The following is a 25,635-nucleotide window of genomic DNA, read 5'->3' on the forward strand; positions in this document are numbered from 1 at the left end:
GCTGACTCGGGCGAAGGCAGGGAGCACCCTGGACAGGTCGCCAGTCTGTCGCAGGGCTACATGTACAGACAGTCACTCTCGCATTCACACCTACGGGCAATTTAGAGTCATCAATTAACCTCAGCATATTTTTGGATTGTGGGAAGAAGCCAGAGTGCCCGGGGAAAACCCACGCATGCAGAAAGATCCCGGGAAAGCTGGGACGCGAACCAGGGATCTTCTTGCTGCAAGGCGAAAGTGCTAACCACGATGTCACTGTGCAGCCCCACAGTGTATAGATAAATTATTTGTTACATAGCTGTATTCCTCAAGTTGTGTCCTGAGCTCTGTCATTGCTCAAACAATGAACAATACAAATCTGCAGCTGTGCTAGTGGCTCTGTGAGGCTGTACTAACAGGAAACAACTATGCTAACATGCCAGTGTTTAGCAGGGACAGACCGATTATCGGCCAGCCTAATTATTGTGGCTGATCATTTTTTCCGATTTTTGGTATCATTGTTTTATTGGCCGATTATCTAATAATTAATTGCACTACTTCAGCTCTGATGCAGTCACCTTTCTCTGTCTGTCATCACTCTGTGGTCTCAGAAATGTCTCTCGAAAGACTGCAAAAACTGAACAAGAAACACAAGCCGTTGCCCCAAACCAGGCAATTAGCTACTCTCACAGTGGCTGAGGCTATGCTAACGGCTAACAGCTAATTAAGAAGGCAGCCACAGATTAAACTAAAATAGAGTCTGCAAAATAATGATTAATAATGCTTTGAAATATGGACCTTAGTGGGCAATGAAAGTAATAGAATAGTGAAATATCAAGGAAACAGAAGAACAGTAGACATAACCGCAGGAGACAAACTGATCAATCTTAGTTGACTGCACATAAACAGAAGAGAGCACAAAATTTAATCTTTCCTATTTCTATTTACATATTCACTTATAGTCACTCTTTTTATTGAAGAAGCCTAGTTTTAAATGACAGGTTCTTGCTATCACATGCCTTTAAAACACTACATGTATTGTATATTGGTTCCAAATATCAGTTAAAGGCCTTTCCTTATTACAATAATTGACATAGGTAGGGACCCTGAAAAACCCATACTGGTCGATCCATACTTCTAACTATTTTCACCAGCACTAGGGACAAAGTACAGCTGAGGATGATTGAAATGTCAGCAGTTCTTCACGTATGAACAACTGTTTTGTTTTTGTTTTTGTTTTTGTTTTGACCTGATGAGAGAATAGATCAACATGAAACTTTGTACAAAATTTTAGAGTAATCCATCCAGTCACTTTCCACATGTTTCAGTCAGGACTAATATAATTAGCTGACTAATGGGCCTGGCATTTACCATGACTATCCAATGAGCCAAGCTGTCAGTGTGGCTAATAGTAACCGGGGTTATATGGAATATGAGAATGGCAGGCAGATAGCCATAGAGACTCCAGTTGTGCACACCAGACTTGCATAGGGGAGGTGTGCTTTAGAATAAAGGTAAAACTATTTGCATAACAGGTGATGTATACACTGTTATCATAACTTTTGACCATGAACTTGGGCAAAAGACATCCAGAATAAGACTGCAGCCATAAGTGTTCTATATAAGTTTCCTAGTGCTTAGTTTCCTTCCCATGCCCTGCTTGTTCATGCTGAAAGGTGCCAGATGAAGTGCTTTGCGCCTCTCATCAGTATGCTCCTGGACACCTCTGTGTGACTATTTTGGGAAAGTCTGACTTGAGGCAAACCCAGAACATCCTGAAGGGATTATTTATGGACATGGGATTGCCTTGGGATCTAGTGTATGGCTGAGGCAGAGGACACCTGCACTCCTCTGCTTAGTCTGCTGCTGTAATAACCTGGACTCGAGTAATTGGTGGAAAATGGAAGGATTAAAAATACTGTAATCCCAAATCTGCTACCTCTATGATAAAGTAGGCCATTTGTCTGTGTGTTCCAAGTATTTTTCATTTTTAGGTAGCTACACACGTGGACAAAATTGTTGGTACCCCTCAGTTAAAGAAGGAAAAACCCACAATTCTCACTGAAATCACTTGAAACTCACAAAAGTAACAATAAATAAAAATTTATTGAAAATTAAATAATCAAAAACAGCCATTACTTTTGAATTGTTGATTAACATAATTATTTAAAAAAACAAACTAATGAAACAGGCCTGGACAAAAATGATGGTACCTCTATAAAAGATTGAAAACTATTTGACCAGAGTGACATGATTAACTCAGGTGTGTCATTTAATTGACATCACAGGTGTTTCCAAACTCATAATCAGTCAGTCTGCCTATTTAAAGGGAGACAAGTAGTCACCCTGCTGTTTGGTGAAAAGGTGTGTACCACACTGAACATGGACAACAGAAAGCGAAGGAGAGAATTGTCCCAGGACATCCGAAAAAAAATGATAGACAAACATCTTAAAGGTAAAGGCTATAAGACCATCTCTAAACAGCTTGAAGTTCCTGTGACAACAGTGACTCATATTATTCAGAAGTTCAAGACCCACGGGACAGTAGCCAACCTCCCTGGACGTGGCCGCAAGAGGAAAATTGATGACAAATTGAAGAGACGGATGGTTCGAATTGTATCCAAAGAGCCCAGAGCAACCTCCAAAGAAATTAAAGGTGAACTCCAAGGCCAAGGTACATCAGTGTCAGATCGCACCATTCGTCGTTGTTTGAGCCAAAGTGGACTTCATGGGAGACGACCAAGGAGGACACCACTGCTGAAAAAAACTCATAAAAAAGCCAGACTGGAATTTGCAAAAATGCATGTTGACAAGCCACAAAGCTTCTGGGAGAATGTCCTTTGGACAGATGAGACCAAACTGGAGCTTTTTGGTAAGGCACATCAACTCTATGTTCATAGACTCAAAAACCAAGCATACGAAGAAAAGAACACTGTCCCTACGGTGAAACATGGAGGAGGCTCAGTAATGTTTTGGGGCTGCTTTGCTGCATCTGGCACAGGGTGTCTTGAAAGTGTGCAAGGTACGATGAAATCTGAAGACTATCAAGGCATTCTGGAGAGAAATGTGCTGCCTAGTGTCAGAAAGCTTGGTCTCAGTAGCAGGTCATGGGTCTTCCAACAGGACAACGATCCAAAACACACAGCCAAAAACACCCAAGAATGGCTGAGAGAAAAGCGTTGGACTATTCTAAAGTGGCCTTCTATGAGCCCAGATCTGAATCCCATTGAACATATGTGGAAGGAGCTGAAACATGCCATTTGGAGAAGACACCCATCAAACCTGAGACAACTGGAGCTGTTTGCTCATGAGGAGTGGGCCAAAATACCTGTTGACAGCTGCAGAACGCTCATTGACAAATACAGAAATCGTTTAATTGCAGTGATTGCCTCAAAAGGTTGTGCAACAAAATATTAAGTTATGGGTACCATCATTTTTGTCCAGCCCTATTTCATTAGTTTGTTTTTTTAAATAATTATGTTAATCAACAATTCAAAAGTGATGGCTGATTTTGATTATTTAATTTTCAATAAATTTTTATTTATTGTTACTTTTGTGAATTTCAAGTGATTTCAGTGAGAATTGTGGGTTTTCCTTCTTTAACTGAGGGGTACCAACAATTTTGTCCACGTGTGTACTTGAGATGGCAAAAGATTGTGGTCACGCATATGAGAAGCTAAAGTTTACTGCTGTTTGGAGACGACATGCAAACCCTGGTCTCCAGTGTCAAAGTCATCCTGGACGTTTTGACATTTTTAGGCTCTTTGAGCAAACAGCTCATGCTGCCACTTTTGCAAAGTACCTGCAGTCCAAAAATACTGAATTCTTTTCCCCTTTTTATCTGATGATGCTATTATTGTTTTGACATCATTTTGTATAAAAGATATAAACCAACCCTACCAAATTCATCGCTTTTAGAGGATATCAAACCATTTGAAACGACAAAGAGTGCTTCAAAGGTATCTGATGGGTCCTAATACAGCTGCTGTGTTTCCTAGATATTGCCCCTATTGGCAAGTGAGGCTGTTAATCTGTCAGTTCATTAATACTGTAAATTAAAGTTTCAAATTATAATTGAAATCATTAGTTGATTAATTGTCAACAGAAAATGATTCTTCAGCTGTACTAATAATCAGTTTTTCCACAGTGAGGTTTTACTGTCTTTTTCTATTTTATTGTAAATTCAGTCTTTTTGGTTTTGGACAAAACATGACATTTGAAGATGTCACATTGTGCTCAGGAAAACTATGAAAGACATCAGTGTCATTTTCTGACATTTACAAACAAGCCAAGTAATTCACAGATTGAAGACATAGCTGGCAGATCAGTAATGGCAATAACTGCTAGTTCCAAATCGAATTGTATGGGGCTCCAAGATCAAACGAGATAAATGGTAAAAAAGTAGAAATGTAAAGTCAAAAATACACAGCTTTAACAGCAGCTTAGGTAACAGACAGCATACCTGAGATGCTCCGTAGGTCTCAGTGCTGTAGCTCCTGGCAGACAGGGGACGGCGCTGAGTCAGGCTCTTGGTGGGATAGCCAATCATGGGCTTCTTTTGCTCCTGGTAAGTAGGGTAGTCATCATCATAGCGACCGTTTCTCTTGTTGTGCATCATCTGACTCTGGCTGTCGGCCATGTTAGTAATAGCAGAGTGCTCCATGGGGGTGGAGTAGGCAAGAGCCCGACCATAAAGAGGAGGGTCCGCCTGAGGGTAGGAGACAGGAGGAAAGAGGGGAGCGTTTCATCAGAGCATAGAATCAAAAACAAATTGACATCATTGCTATAAATGTAGTGGATATAATGAAAAAGCAGAGGGTAAAAGCAAAAATGGTGCATTTGAACCATAAACATGACAAGAAAGAAATAAGGTTGTGCTTCACAGATAACCAAGCAAAGTCAATATCATATTTCATATTTCAGTTATGGAAGGAGTTGTCCTAATAGTGCCACTGTTTGTTTGTTTTTTTAATGCAACTAAAATGTCCATTTTAATACAGTTCATGAAGGGGGGATAGGTCAATAAACCAGAAAACACATCCACTAAAATGAAATACTTTAAAGACCTAATACATGCTGCATCACTGACTTATTTTTACTTATTGTCAGGTATTTTGCACCGTGGAAATAGAAACAGCACAGTGGTGTTTATGATGTCACATATTAGTATGTTCAAACTAATGGCCGAACAAGTACAACAGGCCTCTAGACCAGAAATGTGTTTGGGGAGGTTGTGGCACACACACAAACACACACATAGAAAGTGCACAGCAGAAATGAGTATGCTTCTGTGCTCACTTATACTTCTAATGATTCAAAATTGTACCGCCTTGCAATCACTACATTATTTCAAAGTTGACATGTAAAGCATTTTGTCTTGTGAACAATCCAAAATAAATACCTCAGAAAGACATAAAGACCCAAAAGTAGAAATTCAATGCCAGAAAAGTGAATCCACTGTGATCACTGAGTACACCTGTGATTTCCATTGAGCCTAAATGCATGAAGATCCATCCATTCTCTATACACCGCTTTATCCTCATGAGGGTCACGGGGGGTGCTGGAGCCTATCCCAGCTGACTCGGGCGAAGGCAGGGGACACCCAGGACAGGTCGCCAGTCTGTCTCAGGGCTACATATACAGACAAACAATCACACTCACATTCACACCTACGGTCAATTTAGAATAATCAATTAACCTCAGCATATTTTTGGACTGTGGGAGGAAGCTGGAGTGCCCAGAGAAAACCCACACATGCACAGGGAGAACATGCAAACTCCATGCAGAAAGATCCCAGGCCCACCCCGGGGTTTGAACCGGGGATCTTCTTGCTGCAAGGCGAAAATGCTAACCACTACATCACTGTGCAGACTGCATGAAGATGTTGGTAAAATTAAATTTTTGATCTATTAATCTATTTCCATGGCTCCACGTGGACAACATTCGTCAGAGGAACTGAAAAAACGGACTGTAGAACTTCACAAAGACGGAAAAGGTTTGCAAGAATATTGGCAACCAATAAAAAAAATCAGGTGTAACACAGCTGCAGTAGAAATCAAAAGGTACAGAAAAAGCCACAGTACCACTAATCAGAACCACAGCAATCACCCTCCTAAAAAAATTACACCATGAACAGTGCACTACTTGCACAATATAGTTCTGAAAAAAATACAAAAATGCCTTATACTTGGTAAGGGGATATCATGTGGAAATGTTTCTGAGATATGTGAGTGTGAAGACAGTGTGAAGGACACTGTCTAACATCAGCCTCTGTGGACAGCATCTCAGAAAGAAATTCCATATTTGCTCTTTGACACAAAACTACAAGTTTAAACTTCACTTAAGAACATTAAATGAAGCCTGATGAATATTGCGATCACACTCTTTGGTCAGATGAAACTCAGATGGGGTCTAGTATTTTTGTGTAACTCTGGTCAGGACTACTACAGTGAATGCATAGTCCTGATCATGAAATTCAGAGGTGGGCAGGTAATGATATGAGGCTGCATGAGAGCAGAGGGAGATGACATTTATAAATAGTACCATAGATGGATGAATATAACAAAATACTGGTTAGTAAGATGAATTCCAGTCTGCAGAAGAGTCACAGAAAAGGATTATTCCAGCATGATAACGATCCAAAGTACACTACCAAAATCACACAAGAGGTTTAAAAGATAAAAGGAGAAACCTGACCAAGTAAGTCAGCTGACTTGAATCAACAGAACACTTTTGGAGTATTTTTACAGAAAGATATATCAACGCAACCCCTCCCACAAAGAGCACCTGAAAAACTGTTGGTGTGTCTAGGAGGATTAAGTCCGTCATCAAAATAAAGGTGGACATACAAAGTCCTGAAAAAATATAAAAGATCTGAATCTCAGTTATTGCACTGAGTTCTTATTCTATAGTTTGTAGTTGTAATACAGCAAATCTGAATTGTTAGTTTTTAATTTTACATTAGGGCAAATACCCTACTGTTCAGAAGTAATGCAACAATTGAGAGGTGATACAACTTTGAATAATCCAACATTTAAGTGAAACTGACATCTGTTATATGGTGTTTGTACAAATAAGCATAGTTGTGCTTTTAGCCCCTACCTGCTGTCTGTACTGAGCTTCCTGCAGTGCCTCCTGCTGGGCTTCATGAACTCGACGGAACAAAGCGAGCTCCGTAGAGCTCACCAAGGAATCTGCTCTCCGCAAAAACCCTGGCCTGGAGCGCTGTGTTGGGATTGGCTGCTGCTGGGTGGGTGGGCCATCCTGATTGATTGGTGACTGGGGGAAAGAAAACATCTCCAGTGGTGGATATGCACGATACCGAGGGCTCACTAACTCCTTGGGTAATGTCTTCCCTGGTTGATTTATGTACTCCAACGCCTTTGATGAGTGGTTGGCATAATCTGGTGTGTTGGGAAAGGGAGGAGGGACCCGTCGATCAATGGTCACCTGAATGGTTGGAATGGTTACAGAAAAAGTTTTTAGGTATTAGTGATCATTCAAAACTGAAATCGCTTCATCTTAATTGTTTTTAATAAACTAAATGAAAATGTGTGTGTGTGATTTCAGGTATGAAAGCTTTGCTCTGTTGTAGTTCCAGCTGTCAAAAACTCCAACTAACCTGGGGGTTGTAGTTCTGGTCAAAGTGGTAGGCCTTATGTGGGACGGCAGGTTTTTGGTTCTGTCCTGGCTGGTTCTGGTTGCCGACTCCGTGTCCTGGGTAGCCCAGCTCTTCATCTAACATGGGTGCAGACTGTGACCGTGACATGTTGGTCTGCTCCATAGAACCAGGCAGCTCGGGACGGTCCAAACTAGTCTGCTGCTCAATGGATGAACTATAGCTGTCCATGGGGATACTGCAGACAGACAGGAAAGCACGTTAGGTCTGTTTCGACACCACAGTAAGGTAACTAAGGTGCAAAGAGCCCCACTCGAGGATCGGTGTCATTTAAAATAGAAAAAGAGCACATTCTACCTGTAGACTTTGTAGGAGCCGATGTCAATCTCATCTATACTCTGTGACTTCTTAAACTTGGATCTCGTCTCCTTCATCATAGGGGACAGTCGGTCCGAGCTTTTACTCATTACCACGGTCACCTTGTTGCCCCCGGTGACAGTGAGCTGATCCTTCCTGTTCTGCTCCCCTTGATTGTTATGGTACGTCCAGCTGCCAGGCAAAGGCCCTGTACCTTGTTCCATCCTTGGAGAAAAAATATGCGTTTAGGATTCAATGTCGTGATTAGGATTTTAATAATATGAGCCCCTACAAATGAGCAGGGCTAGCGAAGTGTTATAATAATAGAAGCAGAAAACAAGGACAGGTGAAAAAGTGTAATTATAGCCTAATCATCGGACTGAGCCATTTCATTTCTGCTCCATTATTCATTCTATTTGAACAGCTGACAAAATGTGTCTGGTAATTCAGAGGTCTGGAATCAGGTTAGTGTTGGTAATAATGAGAACAGAAATGAAGAAGGAAAGGAGCAGCTTCAAAACAGTTTTTTTTTTTTTACCACAAATATGATGGATGTAATACTTAAATTCTAATTTGACTTCAATTATAGCCACACCAATTGTTAATTATCTCAACCACAAAAGGAAAACAAAAACAGAAAAACATTTCTTAAAAACATTTTTAAACATACCCCAAAGTGGCACATTCAAAGAACTTGTGTTATCCTAAAATTATTAATCCAGAAATAATATAAAACTGGGGAAAAAAACTGAATATTGTGAGAAGCTGGATCCATTGAATTTTTTGCATTTTTCCTAAAAACAGCAAGCACAAATTTCAGTTATCTGTTGATTAATAAATCCGTCCCTTCAAATAATTCAAAGCTGGAAAAGTTTCAAAACATACACTACTATTCAAAAGTTTGGAGTCACCCAGACAATTTCATGTTTTCCATGAAAACTCACACTTTATTCATGTGCTAACAGATCTGCACAAGAGTTTTCTAATCACCAATTAATCTTTCAACACCATTAGCTAACACAGTGTAGCATTAGAACACAGGAGTGATGGTTGTTTGAAATGTTCCTCTGCACCCCTATGGAGATATTCCATTAAAAATCAGCTGTTTCCAGCTAGAATAATCATTTACCACATTAACAATGTCTAGACTGTATTTCTGATTAATTTAATGTCATCTTCATTTAAAAAAAACTGCTTTCTTTCAAAATTAAGGACATTGAGTGACCCCAAACTTTTGAATGGTAGTGAAGGACAAAGTTTTAGAAGACCTCTGGATCTTGTTTGCTACTACAAAAACCCAGGTGTTAGTTGGATAACCTGATCAAAAATACATCTTCATCATCAGCTAGAGAAAAGTGTAGAAATGGTGCCATTACGATTTGTCAAACTGAAAACTTGCAAACTGTAGGGGTCATTGAGCCTTCCACATCAGCACACATTTCAGGGCTAAATGCAGGTGAGTTTCTGTTACTCACCTTGAGTCTATGTCCTTGCGGTCGGGGTTGGGGCTGGAGGTGGGTGTCAGGTCCAGCTTGGAGGGGAAAGCGGTTCTGTCTTCCAGTGGACTGGGGGTCCTGGTCCAATTCTGCCAGGGGTTCTGGGAAGGTCCGGAGGATTGTGGGTCATTGTCCGGGGTGGATCGTTGGTTGCCATGGAAGGGGAGTGTCTGAGTGTCCAGCTCCAATGGGACTCCTACGATTCTTTCTTGCCTGAGGAGGGGGCGGCGGCCGTGTGTGGACTGGCTGCGAGGTTTAGAGCCCAGCGGCGGGTTTCCCTGACTCGCACTAGATGATGGAGGATCCAGAGGAGACTCCTCTGCATCGAAACCTGTGTTGTCGTAATGAGGGGCCTCAGCCCAGTCAAACGGCTCGCTAAGTGGACGCCGATCCCCGCGCTGCTGCAGGGTTCCTGATGGAGGGGTTTCTCTCTGAGACAGCAGGGGCTTGGAGTCAATGGGCTTGGGGAACGACTGGGCAATTCTACAACAATAGACAGACAATATCAATCACTACTTATCTTATGGAAAATAATAAAAGGAACAAAATTATGCTACTCTTATGTCTTGTATAGTAAATCCGAGCCGGTGTGCACTAACAGCACAAGTTTCTCTTCCCCTTTCTGAAACATCAGTGGGGCCAAGAACCACATGTGTTGTAAGTGATACTTCCAAGAGCATGAACAAAAAACATGAATCCTTCAAACTCCTTAACTGCCAGTTGCAGTTTACAAATCCCATGTTTCACAAGTACAGAGACAAAAGAACAAGTATACAGACTGCGATCTGTGCCTCACCCCAGGGCATGTGAAATGACAACTTTAATGTCAAAAAATACCAAAGCGAGCTTTCACCCTGCAGGGCTCCTCAGTACAAGAGCAGGCATGGCAAGACTGAGGACAGGGAAATTAGTTTTAACATTATTGGCAATGACATTCCCATTGATGGAGCAAATAGGAAAAGGTTTTGTCTGGAGGCAAAACAGAGAAGAACATCAAGGTACAGTTATCCAGTCCAATCTGTTACCAGAACCCTGATTACAGATTGTTGGAGGGGCAAATCTGAACATCTTTCTAAATGTTACATATTTGAATGTCTCTATTTTTGAGGCACTGACATACAGTAAATAATGAATTTTGGCAATGCTGGGATATTAAAATATCCACATTACCTAGCAGTGACCCAGTGAGATCTCCACTTTGAAAAAATAGTGATACAACAGCGTGTACCAACACCAGGGTGTTTATCCGACAGCCGTTAGCTTATTGTAGATGTATTGTGATCAATGTGTTTGTTGACTAACAAGTAACAAAAAATATAAGTTTGATGTATACTATAAAATGCCTTCTTGAGCAGATGGTGTGGTTATAATGAATAATAAAAAAACCTAATTAAAACAAAGTGAACAAACACATTTACCATGAATTTATTCTTTATTATATGTGTTGAGACAGAAAATGATTGTCAGCCCATATGTCACTGACAGACCTTTCATTTTTACTCTCAGGTATAATTATCATCCAGTCTTATCAGTATGACTGAGACTATACTGAAAATGTCACAAAAATAGCAGGTAATCTAAGTTGAGGCATTTGTTGTTTATAGCTAACATTTCTGATTAGAATTTAAAACAGATTCAAAACACTTCCATGTCTGGTAAACTTCACTGTACTTGAAGTGCACTGCAACCAGAGGAATAACTTCAGTGGAAAGACGAGGCCTGTTTAAAAAAAACCTAAAAAGCCTCTTGATCGTAACGTTACTGAAGCCCAGACTGGACAGCTGAGAAGCTACGAAAAAGGGAGCTGAGAAGGAGAATCCTGAACAGAAATCTGTGGCGTCCTAATGAGCCTCTCTGACCTTGACAGAGTGAGCAGAGAGATGAGAAAGACGTGAGAAGATGGAGGGAGGAGATGATGGAAAGAGCGATTGGATGGATGGATGGATTAGATAAATGATAGATGGAGGAGACTGAAGTGGGGATGGAATCAAAAGAGAAGAAGAGATGATAGATAGTGAGAGGGAGGTACGCTGATGAAATTAAACCTGAAGCATGCGCGCGTGTGTGCGTGTGTGTACCTGTTGGTCCAGTGTGTCTGAGGGGCCTGGTCCTTGCTGGGGGCCGGAGCATGAGGGTGTGCATGAGAGAGTGTGTGTGAGTGTGTGTTGGCCGGCGGGTTGGAGGAGCCTGAGGAGCCCTGTGAGGGAGAGTAGTCGGAGTAGGTGGCCGAGGAGCCGCTGTGGTTCAGACAGTGCAGTTTATCCACCTCTTCATCTGTAGACTCTAGACAGACAGACACAGACAGTCAGATGGCTCTATTCAGTGAAAATGTCACATCCTCTTCTTTCTGATAGCCTCTTGTACTGCTGCTGATCAGCCTTTGACACCTTCTTGTATTTCATTCTAGTTCCATGTAAGATCCTCTCTACTGCGACATGAAGCTGCATTGTTCGTATCGGTGGTGATGGGTTTTTGCGGCTTGAATCACCGTAGTGGTCAAATTTAAAACCACAGTATCCACAGTTCCTATGAACAGAGAGTGAATGGCATCTGAAAAGAATAAGCAGCGTGTCTAATTTCTGTCTTTTTGTCATAATATTACGATAAATCAGTAATAATAGCAGTAAAATGTTGCTTAAGTGTATATATTCACAGTGAACAAGCAAAAAAGGACAGTTACAATTGGGTAGAAAACAATAAATATTATATATAGCATATTTTGACATCTTTCTTAATACTTACATATTCAAGAAAAAACAAGTTATGAAAGAAATACATAAAAATATGCAGAAGAGCAACATCTGAGCTCATGAAAGAAAACAAAGTGAATCAAAGTGAAAAAAAAAAAGCTTTAGGATGAGATTTAAAACTAGCAACTGTGTCAATGGAGACAGCAAAAGCTTGATCCCCTTTGTTTCTAACCCAGACTCCGGAACAGTTAAAAGATCTAAACTGGCAGATCTGAAGGTCTGTTTGAACATTAAAACCCCTCTCTGTTGATTAAACCTCTCAAAGTAAAACCCTCATCTGTGCTTATCAAAGTTATATATTTAGCAGCTTTTCCACTGAAACAATCCCTTGCTGCCTTAAAATGGCTTACACTTAACTCTAAAATGTGCAGATTCATTAAGTCCCTGCCTCTCTATCTCCCTCCACACAAGAACATATTTCAACCCACAACAACTTGTAAGCATTGGTAGTAGCTACTAACTACAATATTTGTTTGAGAAAACAGCAACGTCTCCAGAAACCTACTCCAAAAATATTTGTGGGAGCTGCGACAGGTGCAGAAAGAGGGTGGTATATTCATATTTTTTGGGGTTTTCCAAATTTCTGCCTCTCCCAGCTTTATTGTGTTGGTCAACAACAGTATGATGGTTATCACCTTGATCCTACCAGAAGTTTTAGTGGTAAATTCATCATTTTATTACGCAAAAGCATCTACATGCTTCATCGGATGCATGAATAGTGCTATCAGAACTCATTAATGCTCCCAAATCCCACCTCACTGTTTTAAATCTCAGCTGTGAGAGAGAGAAGAAGGTGAGATCAGAGGTTTTTAACAAGGTGTTGATATTGAAGCCATCGTGATGTTCAACAGTCAGATCCCTGTATTACACATGACAAGAGGTAAAAGAATCATGCACTTCTTTAATCTTGTCTTCTGTTCCTTAACCCAGATTTGTGCCAAGCTCACATTATATTTATGGATAATATTTCGTCCATTGCCGCAAGATGTGGCCTGGTAATAAAACATGTGCTGAACAGTTGTATTCAGTCTTTATCAAGAGCCTCTGTTGGAGATGACGCTTGGAAAGAAAGCAGCACCTAGCATCAATTGCCGAAGCGCGTGAACCAGGGGACAACTTACATTTTTCTTTGCAATTACCAACAACATCACACCAGGAGGCTCATGTCAAACCTCCTCAAATCTCGACGAAAGCTCTTTATTTCCTGCACAAGATCCACGATTAAGAATTTACGCTCACCAAGACAGACAAGCTGTTTGAGCTTTAATCATTCTGCAGTGAGCTCCCTGAAGAAGGAGTGGATTATATGATGGAGCTCTGAATTAGCCAGAGCTACAGTTCGTCACGGAGACCGGATAATAAACTGTTTCTTTCAGAAGATGCGATTAAGGCGCTAAATTATTTAGAACTAAAAAGAGATTTTTGATAAGGCAGTAAAAGTGGCTTTGTTTCCCTCAGATGAAACTGAAGCCTTCAGGGCTAAACAAGTAAAAAGGGGTCAAACTGAAAGCTGCACACACCAGACTGGAACCTACATGCACTGCAGAGGTCCACAGTATTCCCTCCCTCTCTCTGATTTGTGCTCAAACTAATTTGTGTGCCACCATGACTAATTAATGGACACTATTACAACATGCCCCAAAGCTGTATGCAAAAAACCACATTAAATTACTGTGTGCAGCCTTGTATGTACATGTATGTATGACCCTGTATGTTCCCGTAACACTGTAGATCTACAGTATGATACAGTACCTTTCTTATCTTTTCCCAGCAGCACCACCTTTGGTTTGTACATCGGTGGCTCCACCAGGGTGGGCCTCATGTCAGAGATACGGATGTCGTTGGGAGAGCCGCCCATCGAGTCCTGAAGACAGACAAAACACCCGGACAGGTTGATGTGAGGAAGCTATAACACTGAAGGGCAGCCTTGGAAATCTACTCAGCAGCTCGTGAGCTAATATGGAACACAAGTTAATACTTTATAAACATTATAGCTCCAAATCAGGATCTCTGTAATTTGATGCTGCTTGTTTGTTCGTATAAAAAAGTGATGGTAATTCAAGCAGGCGGAGTGGAATGTTGTCAATAATCTTATAAAAAGGTCATCAGTTTGCGTTGAAATTGAAATCAAAAACATGAGACTATGTGACACAAATAAGGCATTTGGCAATCATTCAACAGTTACAGGAAGTATTTAGAAGCATTTAACATATTTAACGACACCCTGCAGAGTTTTTGACCTTCAACATTTTTGATAACATTTCACTACTTCCTGACAGCCTCAGCTATTTGAATATTGATGTTGCTGTAATGCCACACCATATAAATAGTTTTTACAGAAATACAAATTGAATTTCAATTTCTGTTTTTGTTCCTGAGTGACACTGCTTTCAAACATAACTTTTGTTTGTTTGCCAGAAATACCTCAGAGCACCTCAGCTGCATAAAGGTTCTCTGTGTAACATTTAGAAAACCCATATTAATGATTCCGGTGGCCATTAAAGGCATTGTGGAGGATGTTTTTTTTTGTTTAATTTGTCTGATTCACATAAAATGAATATACTGACCTTTAGTGGACTTGTATGTATGGTTTCTCAAAAAATAAAAAATGAAAAAAATAACTGTGGACATGGCAGGACCTGAAAAACATCAGCCAATCAATGCGCTCGGACCGAGGCGTTTGGTTTGCTCCCTTTCCTGTCAATCAAAAATCTTCCAGCTCAGGCCTAGTTACGTAGATTACGTACGCCTTGGACTTACGTGTTTTCTGTATGTGTTGCTTTGGTATAGCTTCGTAGTTAGCTGGCGACTTGTTTTGCTCATCTTTTTTACATAATGGCAGATAAAGATCCAGGGGGACCCAGCCGTAAAAGACAACTTCACGAGTCCTACGCAAGTTTCTGGAGGGGGGCGTTTCTTCGTAAATGTTAAGGGGGGAGGTTAGAGAGGGGTGAGAGAGAGGTTGTACGTGCGCATGCACATGCTACGTTCAAAGTCGTAGGAAATTAAATCTCCTCTAATGCCATTAAGTAAACTGCATCCTAAGCATCAGCCAAAAGAGTGACAAACATGAGACTGAACATGTTTGTTTCTATCAAGCTGATAGATGAAGTAGCTAAAGTTATCAGTTAAAGCTGACTACAAAAATTAAAGCTTAAAGCTAAATTAAAACTTTTTTGCGACTGTATTTGAATTTCCAGTGCTGGCATAGTGCTAAAACCAAGTGTAGAGATACAGTGGGAGGAGAGTTTGTGTTGTTAGATGGTCACTGATCTACATCAGCAGACTCCCTTCCTAAGCTAACAGTGGCTACTGTTGCACACTAGTGGTATTGTGGGGAGCAAAAGGGAGACACTCAGGAGCTAACAAAAACATTGCACCCTTTGGATTTTCCTTGAAAACAAGAGTCTTTTACACAACCCCAATCCTTGTCTGCACATTCATGAGGCACTTTTTGTGAATGTGCCTCAAAGTTATTGAGGATATTAGAATATAGGACTATTCCACAGAGCATGAGGCCTCTAATGCAGACATCTCAAAGCCATTATGCACCCTTTCTGTGAGTCTGCATATCTGCAGACTTCCCTTGGGGACTTTCCTAGAGCTCATGGCAGAATTGGTGGCGTGAAAACATAGCTGCTGTGCTGCCCACAAAATTTACACAAAGCAAGCATGGACAGAGTTGAGAAGAAATCCTTGTGGAAGTTTACCTGTAAGTCACAGCATCTGGCTATTAGTTTTTGTGGTTATTCATTGCATGTTTGTAGAGCTGATTATATTTTCAGGATTTAAAAATGTTTATTCCTTTCCTGACATTTGGCAGTTTGCTAAAAATGTGTAGACTGTAATGTCACAAACAGAGAGTGATTAACTGAGCAGCTTATCAAATTGCAAATGAAACACAAGTCCAACTTCACTTCTTATTTACTCCGCCAAGGAACGCGGTGGAGTTATGTGACAATTGGCGTACGTTTTTCTGTGAATCTGTCTTTCAGTCTCTGTACAGCATTATCCAAAAACAGACTAATGGATTTGGTTGAAATTTTCAGGGAAGGTCAGAAATGACACTAGGATGAAGTGATTAGATTTTGGCAGTGAGGTGCCTTATCGTCTGTATCCACGGATTTGTTAAAGATTTCTGTATTGTTGCGAGATAGCAACACGGCGTCACTGTAACTATGACAACAAATGAACATTACATCAGCTTCCTGCTGACGATCACATGATTGTGATCCTACTACAAATCCATTGCTGTGGACTTATCGGGACTTATCCGTCGGAAATCATACAAGGACTAAGCAGCCTTGGCTAAGTACTGTGCTCTCTGAGTGTTTTTCTTGTTTTAAAAATTGTGATGGAATGCTTTCAAATAACGTGTACTGTCATGATAATGTGTCCCAGTCCTCCTTTTATACGATATCATGACTTTGATCCTCATGAACTCACACATTCAGGCACTACAGTTGCAGAACCACTTACGGTTGTGATGGTTTAGTGTTTCAGCTTTGAGGTGGAAATGGGGATTGGAGCATTAAAATCAGCCTACGGGCTGTGACCAACCAAAAAAGTCACAGACGGTTTCATTTTCAAGGTTATGATACACACTGTTCACATACTGGGAATAAGAAAGCTAATAGTATTTGTAAATTTCTTCATATTTCTACTCATTGTCTCTTTAACTTATAGAGTGGAGTTTAAGTGTGAGTATAAGAACAATAAAAAAAAACCCCACAAAAATACAGTACATTAATTTTTCAATTGGCCAACTAACAGACACATTTTTTTAAGGTGAACATTTTAATGACACTGTTCCTCATTCTTACTGTGATTACTGTAAAAATCAGGAGAAAAAAATTCCATATGATTGCACAATGCAGCAAGCTAAAAACATCTGAATCATGTTTCCACAGTCCTTGTTGTTGTGTGTCTGTGTGTGCCCACACTATGTGACAAACCTCAGAGCTCTCTGTCAAGTCTTCTTTGTCCTTCCTCTTGGGAATGTCGATGCCAGAGTTATGCATTGATCCCTGATCCATTAGCTGAACCTGAGAGAAGTCCTGCATCTCTCTATCTGTCACCTGGAACACAGATTCATTTTTTCAGTCATGCACTGATTTTTACCTCATTCAACAAACACAAAATATGTGGAATATCCTGACTTCTAAATAAAATATGTTAAATACACTTGTGGCTGCCTGTGAGTGTTTGTGTGTTTCCTACCTCTTTGGGAGGCAGGGGCCACGGTGGTTCATACGGCTCTTTGCTGAGGTGTGTATGTTCCATGTTAGTTCCTGCCGAGGTGGCAGTGCCTGTGCTCAGCTGGTGCTGGTGCGGATGCTGGTGCTGGTGTGGATGTCCGGTGTGCACGTTTTTACCCACAAGACTTTGCACTGACTTGACCATGTTCTTCAGATCCTCAGGGTAGGGTGTTGGGTAGCGCTTTAGGTTTATCTCCACCTACAAGACGTACACCAACAAATAACTAAAATCAGAGGATTAACATACTTCCCAATGTGGAAGAATTACAGGTTTCCAGAATATGAATTCCCTGTAAAAAAAACAAAAAACAAAAAGTTACTTTAAATGGTTTCTTTGCTTCAGGAATAGGACTTTTGCATTTCAGTGGCTGAAATCTGAAATGTAGCATGTACCATATGCATATCAGTAACAAAAAATGTAGCAAAGTTGCTGAACAGATTCAAAACTTGTTGAAAATCTGAAAATGAATTGACTCAAGTTGATACTTAGAGACACATAAAAGAGTTTATGTCAAATGTTGACTTATGGTGAACTTTTTTTTTGACCGACAGGATTTGTCTGCTTGGAAACGACATAAACAAGTGACAAACGACAGTGAGACATTGTGTTAGAGATGTTAATGATACATTTTGCCTACTTCAGTTAAGTTATTTTCTGTCAAACATGCCGTAGTTTTGTCGTCAGGTACTAGTCAAGTCACGGCTAAAACCAAAGGACTTCGTGACGACCTCCAGTTGTGCATTGTAGCACCTCACAAGATGGGAAACGCCTATAAATCCATATTCAAGTGTCTTCAAGTGCCAGTGGCCACAGTGTAAATCATCATGAAAAAGTAGAAGCAGTTTAACACTGTGATAAATCTCGAAGGTCGTGGTAAGAAACGGAAGGCAACCCCTTAACTGGCAAGAATGGTAGAGGAGAGGTCAAAAAGGAATCCAATGATCATCACCCAGACCATCGTGATGAATCTGGGAGACACTGAATGAGTCTGGTCTCCACAGACACAGACCAAGGAGGACTCCAGCTCTCCAAGACAGGCAAGCAAAAGCTCACTCTTTTGGTCATTTTGGTCATCAGTTCGGTGGTAGAAGGAGAAGCATTCAAATCCAGGAAGACCATCCCCACGGCAAAGCATGGTGGTGGGAATGCTTTCGTGATTTTTCAGTCAATATGTGACCTTGTCAACAGCACCATCAGAAAAAAAAAAAGACTACATTAAGATTCTGGAGGGAAACATCACGCAGTCTGGAAATAAAATGTCCTTGGGCAGCACTGGAACTTCCAACAAGACAATGATTTGAAACATACAGCCAAAGTGGTCAAGAAATGGTTAACAGACAACAATATCAACATTTTAGAGTCCAGACCTGAATCCCATCGAGAATCTCTGGGGGGAACTGAAGACCAGAGTGATGGCGAAGAAGCCTTTCAACCTCAGAGACCTGGAGATCGTCACAAAGAGGAGTGGAACAAAATCCCAGTGGAGACATGCAGAACGATTGTTAGCAATTAAAAGAACTGTTTGATTGAAGTTGTGGCAAACAAAAGGCTTTGTCAGTAATTATTGACAAATTTCTGACATGGCCTTTGTTTTAGCAAAAATGTAAAAGAAAAAAAGCCATATATTTAGATATTAGGTTCAATTAGAAATTGCCAATAGTTAATTTAAAATCATTCATATCTCTAATGACATGTCTTACTGCCTTTTGTCTCTTGTTTATGTCATGTCCAGTCAGAATTTGGCATTGGTATGAATAATTTTGAGCTTTTCTGTATAATAATTCTACAAAGCGGTGCTCCCTTGATAAAAAGTACAGATTTGTACTTTAAATCAGTGAGCCAGACTGTTCTGAGTACATCTGTCCGCTGTCTGTGCTAATGTTTCAACCTGGACGGTTTTGTGCTATAAGTTAGGGCTGCTCCAGATGTTTGTCCGTTAGCGCGGGTCTTTGGAAAAAAATTCTATAAAAAACTCTGGTCGCCTCATATGACCCCTTCAGTTATTTAATGCAAGTGAGAGACGGAAACAGAGAAAGACAGAGAGCTGACCTTGACCTTCCCAGAGTTGTCTTCCTCTTCCTTCTTGTCCTCAAAGTCAAAGGCCACAGTCATCCTCTGCTGTCTCTGCTCCTCCCACAGAGTAGGATTAAAGCTGTCACTGTCCGACTGGTAATCTGTACACACACAAACACACATACACAGCAGTGATTAATGATAAAGGGTTAAAACTTTCAATCAGGGACTGGAAATTGTCAGTATGCACATGTCCTCTTCATGGAGCACATAACATTATGTAATGTCAAATGCTAATATTGTAATATTACTGAATCTAATCAAACAAATACAAAACATTCGGTGACCTTTTCTCAATGTCCTTAAACCACATCACACACACACACACACACACACACACACACACACACACACACACACACACACACACACACACACACACACACACACACACACACACACACACACACACACACACAGAGTTTGTACCCTCATCGTGTCGTGGCTGCTGAGGAAACATGTAGTTGGTCAAAACCTTCTGTTTGGTTTCGGGGTGGGCTTCTGTCTGCAGAGGGATCAGAGCCTTGGACTGCAAACACATGAGCAATGTTTTCATTAGTATTCTTGAAAGAACTTTGACAGATGATACTGATTCCCTGACTCCTAATCTTAACCTAATCCTACCCATTAAAAACTAAAAACAAAGATTCCTGTTAGAAGTTTATTTAAATCTCTCTTCAGCAACAGAAAAGCTTGACTTGACAAGACGAGTGTTATTATAATTACTGATATAAATCACTGAGAAAAATTTGCAAATCAATTTTGCCAACAAGGAAAATGAATTTCGATTACATTTGGATTACAAATAGAACTTTGTAGCCTGAGTGTGTTGTCAGTTTTTTTTTAATTTCCATGTCGATCTCAAGGAAAATGCTCGTTATAAATGCTAACGTGAAATAAACAGAAACATAAACATGAAATGTATTGATGTATAAGAATTCTCATTTTCCATGTTGGTTTTTAATACAAACTTTTTTTAATTTAACTTTAATTTCAAGTTATCTAAATTTCCCTGATGTCAAAGTCTGCAGTTGTTATGCATCAAAAAGCATGACTGAATTTGAGAGCAGAATTTTAAGGCAGAGCATGCACGCAGTGGCAATTTTAAATGTAAATGTAAGGCTTCACTGCCATTTCACAAATTAACATTTGAATTTCAAATTAGTTTTTTTCTTTAGCAGGTAAATAAGGATCTGTGGTTGTTGTGACTTTTGATGTGATTTAAGAGTTTTATTCAACTTTAAGCAAAACTTTGAATGTCTTGAGGAATATTTTTGTTTGTAAATCAAAGTGTCTCTGAAAGCAAAATAATATGTCCTCCAGGATGGAGCAATGACTCTATCATGTATTTACTACATCGAGCATACAAACAATACGGCTCCTTGACATAATAAATTGCAAAGGAACCTTATTTTAATGTACTTTTAAGTGAAGAATTCACTTAAAATCACATAATTAAGTAATGATCAAAAATAAGATGCCATCCCTTTGAAGAAAAAATAACTAAGAAATCAAGTGAAAATGTACTATGTAAATTTAGCCCATGTACTTTTAGAGATAGACATTTTTCTTCCTTCATTCTTCCTTGCCAAACCGTTCAGATAACTACAAGTGAAAGTCAATCAGCGGCTGAATTTTCACAATAAAAGCTTTCCTGTGATAGCAAATGAATGGGAATGGGTGCCTGCCTGAAAAATAAAACGAGATAAAATATACTATCTAACTTTTTAATTTGAATTATACATTGATGCTTTTAGTGTAATGCTGCATATATTTTAGCAGGTACAGTCTCTTGGAGAGTGTAGGAGGAGACACAGATACCTGATTGTCAGAGAGCCACAGAGCTGCCAGGTCCTTCAGCTTAGTGAAGGTAAACGGTAGATTCTTTAACCTGAGAGGGAGGGAAGGAAGGGAAGGGAGAGAGGGAGGGGTGAGAAAGAAAAGAGAGATGTTTCGTCTGCCCACGCACCTTACAGCCTGCAGAGCACGTCACCATGGCAACACACTCACCCATTCCCATGGTAACTGTAGGCCGTGAGAGCTGCTAGAGAATCGAAACGGCCATTGAGAAAGTGTTGCCTGCGTGTGTGTTTGTGTGAGTGTGTAGCTCACATCACTACTGAGTCATAGCTTGGTCTCTGCCTCTGTGTGTGTGTATTTTACCTGTTGTCGCTGAGGTTTAGGACTCGTAGTTTGGTCATCTGTCCGATCTCATCAGGAAGAAACTCCAGTTTGTTGGACCGCAGTGACATCACCGTGACATTCTTACAGTTACCGATCTGAAGCACACACACATCCATCATATCACAATATAACTGCATCAAACGTTGAACAAGAGATCCGCTGCATCACGGAACACCTCTGAACCAGCTACATTACACAGTGTATCTGCAGATACACGGACATTAAATTTAAAACTTGTGAAGATCTTTTTACAGTGACAATGATTAAATTTAATATGCTGCATTTAAAAAAATGTAAAACATTCATGAAAAACAGATTTTACTGCCAGTCATTTTATTCAAACACCCACAGAAGTGACTGAAAATGGTACAAGACTCCATCAGTTGAGCGCCATCTTATCCATAACATTATAATTAGCTGTTACATTTGTTTTACAACGAACATTACAGTCAGTTATATTCTACCTCAGAATTTAAGGCCAAAAACTAGGCAGAATGATTTCTTAGTTTTGAATAAACTAATAAACTTACAGTTATCGATCTGAAACATACACACATCCGTCACACACTCGGTGTATCACTGTTCTTTGTTTGCCATTTGTGCAAATGTAATGTTCAGGTTTATCAAATGTTCTCCCAATGACAGGCTGCAACCAGCCTCACGTGGCACTACCTGTCGCTATCCTGCTGGAGTCACTAACATCTCAGCAAAACCACCAAAAAGAACATCAACACTATGGTTCACGTCTGTCATCTTGTCTGCAGGTCTCCTTAATTTTCATTATAAACATTTTAAAATGCAGGAAAAATAAACATAAATCCCATTTGTCATGTCCATTTAATTTAGGACCCTTGAATGATGGATGTACAGAGCAGACTTTCAGGTCCTTTTAAGAATCTTCCCAAGAATCATCTAACACCCTGATCATAGTCATATTAGGGCAGTGACTTGCAGTTTTCTTGTTAAGTGTCCAGTAAATGTCAGAAAATCTGGAGGAATGTTAATGGCAATTTCCCAGCACTCATGGGGACAGCTCAGGTTACTTCTGTCTGACTAGTCTTACATAGCTCTATCTATCTCCACAGTGCTGTGTCAGTGCTGGAGAACGGTCTGGTTGCACTCCACCATGGGTTCTTATATAGTGGGGGAAAGAAACTCAGGACTGTTTATATTATTTTTACCTAATCACAATAATCTTTGGTGGTGCCAAGCCCAGGATGCAGTGATGGTGCCCCTCCTAAATAATGATAGGTAATTGTTTTGGTGGAACATTTGCATGCAGTGATGCCAACACTGTCATTAAACTGGATAATTCACCAAAACAACTGAACAGGCTTGTTTTTATCGCCTCCGTCAGCATGTTGCCTGCAACTGGGATTTTCAAAACCCTAACATGCACAGTAGTGTGTGAGAAACATTGTTGTCACACACTACTTCATTCACTTTGACTTTAATAAGCTGCTGTAAGTGAAATCCAACACTTACTGCTGATTTTTCACTGTAAAAGCCTTTCAGCAACAGCAAATTGACGAAAATGGGAGCCTATCCTTAGAACATAATTTGATCTCCGAGAAAAACTCGAAAATTTTCACAGCTGAGATGCTTGAGGCAGTAAATGTATCACTTAATTTTCTGTCGATCAACTAATCATTTATTCTGCTAATCTCTTCAGTTTTAAATAACATCAAGGCCAGAACCGCAATAAGGAAGTGTTCATGATGTGTTGATCTACCTACCTCACGGGGCAGCTCTGTGAGGAAGTTCTCATCAGCAGCGAAGGTCCGCAGGCTGTGCAGGTAGCCGATAGTGGGAGGCAACGACTCCAACTCATTACAACTACAGTCCAACTCCTCCAACAGAGACAGACTGGGTGAAAGGAAAAGAGGCAGGAAGGAGGAGGAGATGAGAAAGACAGGAAATCATACTACAGGCTACAAAATCTCTGCTGTGATATTAGATTACATAGACATGGGTTTTAAAAGATAAGAATGGCCACATTCTCTGTTTTTACAACTGTCAACAAATTCCATGAGAAGACTGAAACCAGGAATTAACTGAGCTTACTAACAAGTGTCGTCTGTGTTTCTTTGAGCCACTGAGTCCCACTGCTGTTCAAAAACACACCAGTAATCCACATCATTGCACTTGAAAACATGTTTCTTCATTACCATGAACAAACACACACTGTAGTATGTTCTGAATCAGCCCCACACACCATCCTGATACACCGAACGTGCATTAATCTGTGGCTGAAAATAGCACAGTTTACTCCAGTTTAAGTGACAATGAGCAAGATGTCTGAGGACATTTAAAAAAACAAAACTATTTAAAGATATGTATCGTTGCAGAAAAGTGAGAATGATTGTTAGTTTCAGTCTTTCCATGGGAGTTGTTGACAGCAATAAAAACAAAGAATGACCCCAGGCCTATCTTTTAACATGTTATGATGAGAAGGAAACTTGGCAACAACTTATAGGTGGAGAGTGTTGAGAGAAGGAAAAGATTGTCAATTTAAGGAATCAGTCAATTATTCAATTAGCCAATCGGTAAATGAACAACTTACACATATTTGGTCTCATTTGATGCCCACTTGTCCTCATTTTCCCACATTTGATGTTGGGAATTCTTTAACCTGGATCTCAACCTCTCCACTACACTCAGATATACAGTAACATCCATAGCAGACCCTCTACAGGACACCGTGACCCCCCCTTTGACTGCCTTTGTTGGCCTAGCGTCACACTAACAGCAGGCTAATGCTAATGAGACAACACTTTTACATTAATGTACTGTCACTGTTAACATTGCATTAGTCTGCTGTTATTATTCCCAATAGACCCGACCATCTGGGCCACCATACGGTCTGATAGGAGAGGAGAGGAGAGGAAAGAAATGTCACACCCCATTTTAAACTTTAATAGGTAGATTACATTTTCTATCGTTCTTTTCTTCTTAGCATTGTTTATATTCCTAATAAAAAAAAACAGAATGTCTCTCTTTTTTCTTCAAAAATGTACAGCTACAGTTAAACCTGTCAAATATGACTTTTTAACAACCTTCATAAGATTATTGAGCCGCTATCTGCCTACCAGCTGCATAATCCTACATTCAAGAGCTGCCATTGTAAGGAAGCACAGTGGCTCAGTGGTAGATCACTTTAAGACTTGAGTCTCTGGATTCAAATCTCCTTTGTGCACAGAGCTTTTGCATCCTTTGGTGTGGGTTTCCACCAGGTACTACTGTTGCACGCTCATTTTAAGTTCCCCTCTTGTTGAGAGCAAAGGCTGCAGTTTTACTCCAAGACTTCAGTCCTGAAGAACTTCAACTGCCATATAGTGTATGTAATAGGAAGATCTTGATATACAGCATATAGATTATAGATTCAGCTTTGTGTACTTTGTATATATAGTGAAATACAGTATCCTTTTATACTAATGTAGCTAGAAGGGGAAGTAGTGTAGTAACAGCTGTCCTACAGGCACGAATTCTGCATTTCCTTGGATTTCACATAAATACAATTCTTTTAAAAATATGAAGTAACTCATTATGAATATTGAATTGCTCAGTGTAGAAACCGAAGCATAAGTAAAGGATCACACTCATCATTAGTAAGAAACACTTAAAAAACTAGAGGGGTAAGAAAGGACCTTTCTTAGGGGAAATAATGAATCTACAGTACTACTTATTGAGGCTAAAGCCTGGGACTTGTTCAGGAAGACAAAATGCTTTCAGTGCGTTCAGATACAAATCTTGCAATAAGTGTTGGTGTCAGGTAGAGAGTTAAATGGCATGTATAAAGTCACGCAGAATAACTATGCTTGTGTAAAAAAAGAACAGAATCAAAATATGTTTTCTTATACTAATATAATGTAGTATTTCTGTCACTGTCCAAAATTTTCCACCACCAACTTATAAAAAT

General features: G+C 40.1%; 1 protein-coding gene across 18 annotated transcripts in view; it reads right to left on the minus strand.

Annotated features, from left to right (window-relative positions):
* lrrc7 (leucine rich repeat containing 7) overlaps window positions 1-25,635 on the minus strand; it is a 171,556-nt gene that overhangs the window by 19,648 nt on the left and 126,273 nt on the right. For 15 of the 18 annotated variants that reach the window (XM_051946959.1, XM_022198848.2, XM_022198842.2 and 12 more), the window contains 15 exons: window positions 23,453-23,582; window positions 21,696-21,811; window positions 21,354-21,423; window positions 19,962-20,061; window positions 19,509-19,633; window positions 18,827-18,901; window positions 17,421-17,657; window positions 17,156-17,278; window positions 13,953-14,064; window positions 11,529-11,733; window positions 9,430-9,933; window positions 7,955-8,179; window positions 7,601-7,835; window positions 7,081-7,428; window positions 4,442-4,687 (listed from right to left, as the gene is read on the minus strand). In XM_051946959.1, the coding sequence (XP_051802919.1) occupies window positions 4,442-4,687; window positions 7,081-7,428; window positions 7,601-7,835; window positions 7,955-8,179; window positions 9,430-9,933; window positions 11,529-11,733; window positions 13,953-14,064; window positions 17,156-17,278; window positions 17,421-17,657; window positions 18,827-18,901; window positions 19,509-19,633; window positions 19,962-20,061; window positions 21,354-21,423; window positions 21,696-21,811; window positions 23,453-23,582 (2,851 nt within the window). The remainder of the gene's footprint in view (window positions 1-4,441; window positions 4,688-7,080; window positions 7,429-7,600; window positions 7,836-7,954; window positions 8,180-9,429; window positions 9,934-11,528; window positions 11,734-13,952; window positions 14,065-17,155; window positions 17,279-17,420; window positions 17,658-18,826; window positions 18,902-19,508; window positions 19,634-19,961; window positions 20,062-21,353; window positions 21,424-21,695; window positions 21,812-23,452; window positions 23,583-25,635) is intronic. The other 3 variants (XM_022198847.2, XM_022198845.2, XM_022198856.2) reach the window with 1 other exon arrangement.

This window comes from Acanthochromis polyacanthus, chromosome 4, assembly GCF_021347895.1.
Source record: "Acanthochromis polyacanthus isolate Apoly-LR-REF ecotype Palm Island chromosome 4, KAUST_Apoly_ChrSc, whole genome shotgun sequence".
Taxonomy (NCBI): Eukaryota; Metazoa; Chordata; class Actinopteri; family Pomacentridae; genus Acanthochromis; species Acanthochromis polyacanthus.